The sequence below is a fragment of the Lithobates pipiens genome, unplaced genomic scaffold, assembly GCF_037356315.1.
Source record: "Lithobates pipiens isolate NorthernLeopardFrog02 unplaced genomic scaffold, aLitPip1_a1.2 Scaffold_16, whole genome shotgun sequence".
NCBI lineage: Eukaryota > Metazoa > Chordata > Amphibia > Anura > Ranidae > Lithobates > Lithobates pipiens.
The window spans coordinates 374,895,272-374,903,938 of NW_027507748.1; the positions used below are offsets into that span (position 1 = coordinate 374,895,272).

The 8,667-nt window shown below is 40.7% G+C and overlaps 1 protein-coding gene across 1 annotated transcript in view; it reads left to right on the forward strand.

Annotated features, from left to right (window-relative positions):
• Window positions 1-2,642, forward strand: part of NLE1 (notchless homolog 1) — a 28,101-nt gene extending 25,459 nt beyond the window's left edge. Inside the window, exon 13 of the mRNA XM_077482143.1 lies at window positions 240-2,642. Coding sequence (XP_077338269.1) covers window positions 240-252 — 13 coding nt within the window. The 3' untranslated portion in view covers window positions 253-2,642. The remainder of the gene's footprint in view (window positions 1-239) is intronic.
• The last annotated feature ends 6,025 nt before the right edge of the window (window positions 2,643-8,667 follow it).

The following is an 8,667-nucleotide window of genomic DNA, read 5'->3' on the forward strand; positions in this document are numbered from 1 at the left end:
CAGCACACTTACCTGCCAGCCTGAAACAAACCAAATTTACCTTGTCTAGCAGTTCCTGTTTTTTGGAGTTTTAGCAGCCCACGGAAGTGATAAAGCTTGACAATTATCTCTTGTACAGCGGCTGCACTTGCACTGTTAGTGTTATTTTGCTGCATGGGCCCTGCTAACGTATATAAGGGTTATTAACTTTTTTTTTTTTTGTTTCACAATTTGAATTATGTAATGTCATTCACATACAGATGGAGAAGATGAGTCTACGGAAACAGAGATGTGGTTGGTGAAACATTGTGTATGTTCATTGAAAAGATGAAGATCATTTGGTCAGGTCTATACCAACTTGAACAAGATGCAAAATTCCTGATATAAAGAAGACTATTGGAAATTAAGCTGTATGAATACAGCTTTGCGCACTGTTGAGGTTCCATGTGGATTTTCTTACTTTAAGGAATCTGCATTTTTGAAGGGAGGCTACAATATACAAAATTTGAAATGGACAGAACAAATGTTTCTAAATGTCATCTACTCCATGTATATGTAGAAAAGCCACTCAGATAATTTTAAGACAGTTCTTTCTCCCAGCAGAACATGTTAGCAACCCAGCAGTGGGAGTTAGTTATTGTCCTTGGTTTGAAAACTTGATAATCATACCATGAAAGTGTTTTGTAGCAACTTTTTGCCTAAGGTTTAAAGTCTCAACAACCGCAACCGAGTCCTCCTCCTCCCCCAGGTAGAAAGTGCATGTGGCACTGGGTCCAGTTTGTCTATATGGTGTAGATGCTGTATGATCGACAGTGCGCCCCCACAGCTGACCAACCACACTGCTTACAAGGAAACACTATACGTTATATTGCTCAAGCCCATTTTCGAAAAATTAACTTTCGGCTGTGAGAGAAATCGATAGTGCCAACATGTAATGACTGATCAATCATTCAATGGACATCCCCCATGGCTCAAAAACGTCCCAACCGATTTGTGCCCATTAACTGCTGAAAAATTAACAAACTGTCCCATTTTTCGTATAGTGTATGGCCAGCATAATGGCTATTGAGTGCTCATTGACAGTGGCCAAAGCACAGGCACTTAGTGCTTCTCCTACATCTACCAGCTGAACTGGAAGGAGAAAAAAAACTTCCTGGCTGCTGATTCACAGTACTGTGCAAAAGTCTTAGGCAGGTGTGAAGAAAGGCTGTAAATTAAGAATGCTTTCAAAAATATATATATGTTTTAATTGTTTACAGTGCAAATTGAGTGAACTGAAGAAAATGTTTAATCAAATCAATTATTTATTTTTTTTAATTTGAAGCCCTGACTCCATTTTATGAAAGATATTGACATGTATTGAGGTACAGGGTTGTCACTTTTTTGATTTACACTAAAATGTAACGTCCTGTTTAAGGGTGCCATTACCTGCAATTCTGAGTGATTGGGTTTAGTTGATGTATGGAGTTTTTGGGTCCCCGTCCTAACAATACTGTAAAACATATACCAAAATGTCACCACTTATCCTAATAAAGGTTGGGTAATTTGCTTTTCCTTTGGGGTGTGTATGTATACGCACCCCCATTTTTTTGTTTAAATTCAAATTAATATTTGGTGTGATCGCTCTTTGGCTTTAAACCAACATCAATTCTTCTAGGTACACTTGCACACGGTTTTATTTTTATTTATTTTTTTAAGAAACTTGGCAGGTAGGTTGTTCCAAACATCTTGGAGAACTAACCACATAAGACTGCCTCAACTCATTCTGTCTCCATGTAATCCCAGGCAGACCTGGTGTTGAGGTCAGGGCTATGTGGGGGCCAAACCATTACTTCCAGGACTTCTTGTTCACGCCTTTACACTGAAAAAAGGGAATTAATGTACTCCTGCTGCAGAGTAAAATTTAGGTCAATTACATGCCTCCCTGATATTTCATGATGGATAAGTATCTGCCTGTGACATCAAATATTGATTTGGATATCTCTTCTGTTAAGTTTTTTTTTTTTTTTTTTTTTATCGATTAACAAAATGGAATGTAAACTTCTTTTTCTGAAAGTATTCTTAAATACAGCATTTTTCACACCTGCCTGAAACTTTTGCACAGCACTATACAATGTTCTCTACAGTGAAATTCTTTCACTGTACAAGCAGGGCTGCATATAGCAGAAAAAAAAAAAGCCTAAGCTTCACACAGTAGTCTGCGGTGGGCAGCTTCTGAGTATCTTCAGTGTGAATGGTTTCTGCCGGACAGGCAAGTTTACTGACCTAGAGTGCTATGGCATCTCAGCTCAATAATAGTAAGGCATACAAATCAAGTTTTTGCAGGGGAGCTCAAAGACCGGAATGGAAGAACTAAAGCATGGATTTTCTGTATAGTGTGTTTGCCTTTATTTGCTTCTCCAATGAAGTGCTTTTAAACTTTTATATACAGTACAGACATGGACTTAATATAAAAGGGAGAAACTTCCCATGAACCCTTTTGGGAGTACCTCCCCCTGGCTTGGAAATTGTGTGCTATAAAATATTTGCCCTCTGTTTGTGCTTTGTGGTAATACGTTGCATTGCTGGAACACAACATCCACTAGATATGTATATAAATTGAAGGGGCAAAGTAAAATGAGTTTCTTTCAAGGAACTGAAAATAAATATATATTTTCATTGTTTACTATGTTTTCTTTAAGAGCAATAATGGTTTCATTTATAAATAGTGTTATTGACAATGTTTAGATGGGAATCACATGATCTGCAGTAATATGCAGTATGCAAAACCTATCTAGGGAGCTAAAAAGTAACCATAGAGGTCAATTAGTATGTTATGCATGACCCCCCCAATAGACTCCTCAAAAACAAAATCAGTGAAAATGTTCCTCCAAATTCACTAAATGTTGCAAATCACTAGACTGTGTTCTCACATCAGGCAATGAATAAATATCTTAAAAAGTATAGTATTAATCATCAATACCTTTAAAAAAAAAAAGAGTGAGGATTGTTATAAATGTCTCAATATTGTGAGAAAAGAATATATATTTTTCTAGAAAAATACATATAAGCTCAATATTCAAATATAAAAAAAAAAAGCACAAATAAAGAGTCCAAATCTGTGTGGGTGAGGAGGTGCCACCACCACTGTGATGTTATAAATATACAATTTATAGATTCCAAACCAGTTCCATGATTATCAGTTCAAAAATCCACATCCACCAATCTGACCACTCTTCAGTGAATACCACCACCAGTCACTCTTCGCACTCACCTTATCATTTAGACCTAATATGGGTGGACCCAGACCGAACGGGGGTTTTACCTGGCAGAGAGTGAAGAGACAATAGCATAAAAACTGTGTTAATGTTGTGAAAAGAAAAAAATTGGATCCCCAGCACTGCGGAAAAAGTGTTTGACAGGGTAAACTGGGGATTCATGATGGATATGCTATAACACCTAGGATTGGAACTGAAAATTATGAGATGGATTAAAAACCTATATGATCGACCTATGGCAATGGTTAAGTCAATGTCAATGGAAAGCTGTCGTCGCCTTTTGAAATGTCTAACAGACTCTCGCCACTCCTATATGTATTATCGATAGAACCATTTCTTGCAACCCTACGGAATAACCGGGACATAGGAGGGGCGAAAGTGTGTGATGAGGAACATAAAATCGCAGCATACATAGATGACATCTTGATGTATGTAACCAATCCAAGAGTGACATTGCCAAACATAATTAAAAAAATATGTTGAACTCTCGAATTTTAAAATAAACCCCATTAAAGCAGAAATCTTAAATATAGAAGTAGAAAAAAAAAAAGAATAACTCGCTTTATAAAGGGAATTTCCATTTATGTGGGTGAAAAGAGAATTGCCATACTTGGGAATTGAAATTGACATCTACTGTTGAGAAGTTATATCTAGTATAAATTCCTGTATAAATTCCAAATGCTACCAATAGGTATACCACAGAGCTTTTTTAAAATAATAAAAGCAATGATGATAAAATATATTTGGCAAAATAAAAACCCAAGAGTAAAATTTGCACTAATCACTGGGAAAAAAAAAAAACATGGTGCCCTATCAGCTCCAGATATAAGTCCGTGATCATTTCAAGAATGGTTGTGTGGGTTAACGAAAAAAGTGGAAAAAAAAGTAGATTAGAATTGAAAATACTTTTAAGTAGAACTATATTTACATAAAAATATTTGGATACCACTTAAACGCAGAATATTAGATTTGGAGACATGACTTGACTATAAATGTGTTTAAAATATAGGATGCACTATATCGACAAAAAAATTGGGTATATAATTCACCACTGATTGCACTTACTGGAACAATTTTTTTTTGGCCCAAGGAAGGGGACACTTTTTGGGTATTGGAATGGGGAACACACAAATAAGGGACATCATCACACAACACGGGAAGATGAGAACTATTGGAATTAAAGGAAATAAATGGATGGAAGGTAAATGATTGGGAATATTTCCAATTAAAACACTCGGTAAATACACTACCTCAACTGATTAGGAATGGAGAGTATCTAAATCCACTGGAAAGACTCTGGTGTACACACTCCATTAAAGCACGGTATATCCAAAGTGTATGGAATATTGACAGCTTTGAAAGGACAATAGATACCTCCCTTTATGGAAAAATGGGAAAAAGAAACAGGTGTGAAATTAGAGGATCAACAAGTGGAGAAAATGATCGGAGCAATTAACTACAAGCTATTGGTTAAATGGTATCTGACACCGGATAAAATCAATAAATACCAACCAGACAAATCCCCACAGTGTTGGAGGGAATGCGAAAGAGGGCCACAGTGACACACATTTGGTAAGAATGCCCGAAAATGAAGGAATATTGGTAGGGAATTCTGGAATATATAGAAGAGATGATGAGAAAAGATAATCAATAGCCTGCAGACGTGTCTATTTCATGAATCAAAAGTTCCAAATAAACAATATGGAAGACATTTTAACATTTTAAAACTTTGGAGAAATATCTAGAAAAAATGAGGGAGGCAGGGCCTGAGTAGACTTGGAAATGAGAAAAAAATAGGATTTTTATAACAGCTTCCCTGTAAAATCCTTTTCTTGGGAGTACATCACGGGACACAGAGCACCACAGTAATAACTATGGGTTATACGCCACCTTCAGGTGATGGGCACTGCCATAATTACAGACAGGAAGTCCCCCTCCCTATATAACCCCTCCCACACAGGGAGAACCTCAGTTTTTGTAGCAAAGCAATATACACATCCCAAAAAAGAGGGGAGGGACCTCTGTGTCCCGTGATGTACTTCTAAGAAAAGGATTTTACAGGTAAGCTGTTATAAAAATCCTATTTTCTTTATCGTACATCACGGGACACAGAGCACCACAGTAATAACTGTATGGGATGTCCCAAAGCAATGCCATCTGAGGGGAAAAAATGAGAAAAAAATAGGATTTTTATAACAGCTTCCCTGTAAAATCAGACGTGAGGACCTTTATGCTGCCTGCAGAATTCTGCGCCCGAAGGCGGCATCCTTGTTGACCTACATCCACCTGGTAGAATTTCGTTAATGTATGTACTGATGACTGTGTTTTGGCCTTGCAAACCTGAGCCATGGAGGCTTGCTGATGAACTGCCCAAGAAGCACTAAGTGCCCTGGTAGAGTGTGCCCTAGAACAAAAAGGTGGAATTTTCTCTTAAAGCGGGGTTCCACCCTAAAGTGGAACTTCCGCTGATCGGAACCCTCCCCCCCTCCGGTGTCACAATTGGCACCTTTCAGGGGGGAGGGGGGTGGAAATACCTGTCAAAGACAGGTATTTACACCCACTTCCAGGCATAGACTCCCATGGGAGTCTATGCCTCTTCCTGTCCTGCCGCGCTGTCTGCTGGGACACACACGGGTCCCAGAGACAGCGCGGACAATTCTTATTGCGCTGCACGACTCGCGCATGCGCAGTAGGGAACCGGGAAGTGAAGCCGATTCGCTTCACTTCCTGATTCCCTCACCTAGAATGGTGGCAGCAGCCGAGAGCCGATCGATCGGCCTCGGCTGCCGGCATCGCTGGACCCCGGGACAGGTGAGTGTCCATTTATTAAAAGTCAGCAGCTGTAGTATTTATAGCTGCTGGCTTTTAATATTTTTTTCCCCAGTACAGTCCCGCTTTAAATCATAGGCCTGAAAATTACCCGAAGGAGCCACCTAAAAATAGTCGATTTTGACGCTGCTCGTCCTCTCCTGGGACCTTATGGTAGCACAAGCAAATTGTCAGTTTTTCATATCTGAGTCATTGCTTTCAGATAGAATTTAACCGCTCTTACTACATCAAGGGAGTGTAGTAAATTTTCCTCTGCAGAACAAACGAAGGTGTAGAGAGTCACGTTCACATGAAACTGGATACTACCTTAGGTAAAAAGGATTGACGAGGATGTAAGACCGCCTTATCTTTAGGAATGATCCAGTATGGCTCTTTACAAGAGAAGGCTGCTAACTCCGAAACTCTTCTTGCGGAGGTCATTGGAACAAAGAATACAAATTTCTTAGTCCCAAGGACCAATCGAGCATCACATATTGATTCATAAGGAGACTCCTGGTGGACCGACAAGCCAAGGTTCAAATCCCATGGACACAGAGGTGAAATGACCAGAGGATTTATACACAATACTCCCTGTATAGAGGCCAGAACTGAGAAGCAAGTGGTTTTTGGAAAAAAACTGACAAAGCTGAGACTTGACCCTTGATAGTACTCCCGGCTAGTTTCATCTCTACTCCTGATTGTAGGAAGGAGAGAATTGTATTTCTGACATACTTGCAAGGATGCCAACCCCTATTCTCACACCAGGAGATGTAGGCTTTACAGACCCTATAGTAGATAGCTCTAGAGGCTAGTTTTCTTACATTAATCAGGGTAGTTATTACAGGGCCTGAAAGCCCCCAACGCTCTAGAATGAGGGTTTCAACAGCCAAACTGTCAAATTTAGCGTTTGTAAGACAAGATGGAACACTGGCCCTTGCAAAAGCAAATCTGGGAGGGACAGAAGAGTCCAAGGATCCCCTACTGCCATTCTCACGATCTCCACATACCAGGATCTTCTGGGTCAAGCCAGAGCCACTAGGATTACTAGCTTCCGTTCCCCCTTTAAAGTGGTTGTAAACCCTTACAGACCACTTTGACCTACAGGTAAGCCTAGATTAAGGCTTACCTGTAGCTCCAAGAAATATCTCCTAAACCTACATGGTTTAGGAGATATTTGAAAATGACAGGCACCACTGTCTACGGCACACAAAACTGTCCAACTTTTTGTTGAACCTGAATGCCAACAGGTCTATGTCCGGGATGCCCCACTTTTGGCATATTGCCGACAGATATTGGGGTGCAGAAACCATTCTCCTGGGAGCAACTGCTGGCGACTCAAGAAGTCTGCCTGCCGATTTTCCACTCCTGGGATAAATTCTGCAGAATGTGGTTTACCTCTCTCTGGGCGGCACGACTCTTGCTGCCGCCTTGATGACTGATATAGGCTACTACTGTGGCATTGTCGGACTGAATCCGGACAGGACAGTTCCGTAGTCTGTCCAGGCCCTCAAGGCCAGACGTGCCGCCCAAATTTCTAGAATGTTGGGTAGGAACCTTTCCGAATCCAACCATTTCCCCTGGACAGTGTCTTTTTCCAAGACTGCTCCCCCGCCTCAAAGGCTGGCATCAGTCGTCACTATGTGACGGGTATGAAGGTTTTCCCTTTCTGCAAATTTTTGTCTGACAACCACCAATTGAGACTCTGGCGAACACTTGGAGTCAAACCCATTGGACAATCCAAATCCTGGCTTTTCCTGCTCCAGGCAGCCAGGATACTGTTTTGCAGAAACCTTGAATGGAATTGGGCTTAGGGAACCGCCTCAAATGAGGCTACCATATTCCCTAACAACCTCATGCAAAGGCAGACTGAAGGACTCCCTTTTGTCCTTACCATGAGCACCAGTTCTCTTATGGCACAAACTTTTGCCTGGGGTAAAAACACTTTCTTATGGGTAGTATCTATGACTAAACCCAAGTACTCCAGTCTTTTTACTGGTCGTAAGGATGATTTTTCTAGGTTGACCTAAATGTTCCAGATATCTGGTTGTGCTTATCACATTCTGATCTAGCCCTGCTATGGACTGATCTATCAGGAGCAGCTTGTCCAGGTATGCCACTACTGTTATACCCTGGGCTCCTAATCTCACCAAATGCAGAGCCAGGACCTTTGTAAACACCCAAGGTGCGGTGGCCAACCTGAAGGGCAAAGCCACAAACTGAAAATGCTGCTGTTCTACTGCGAATCACAGGAATCTCTGATGAGAAGTTTTCCTCCCCAAAGGGTGGATACTGCTGAGCGAATTGTTTCCATGCTAAACAAGGGAATGTTTAGGAATTGCTTCAGACCCTTGAGATCTAAAATGGGTCTGCCACTTCCATTTGGTTTTGGCCCTGTAAAGAAGTTTGAATAAAACCTCAAGCCCTGTTCTCTTAAGGGAGTCTCTATGATCACCCCCTGAGATAGCAGCCGGTCTAGTGCCTGAATTAAGGACTTTTTTGGGTCCTTGGGAATGCTCAATCTTAGAAAGCGAGATGGTAGAAATTCCCGAAACTCTAGTTTGTATTCCAGGGACAGTGTGCAGATGACCCATCTGTCCTGTATTTTTTTCTGCCAGACTCCCTA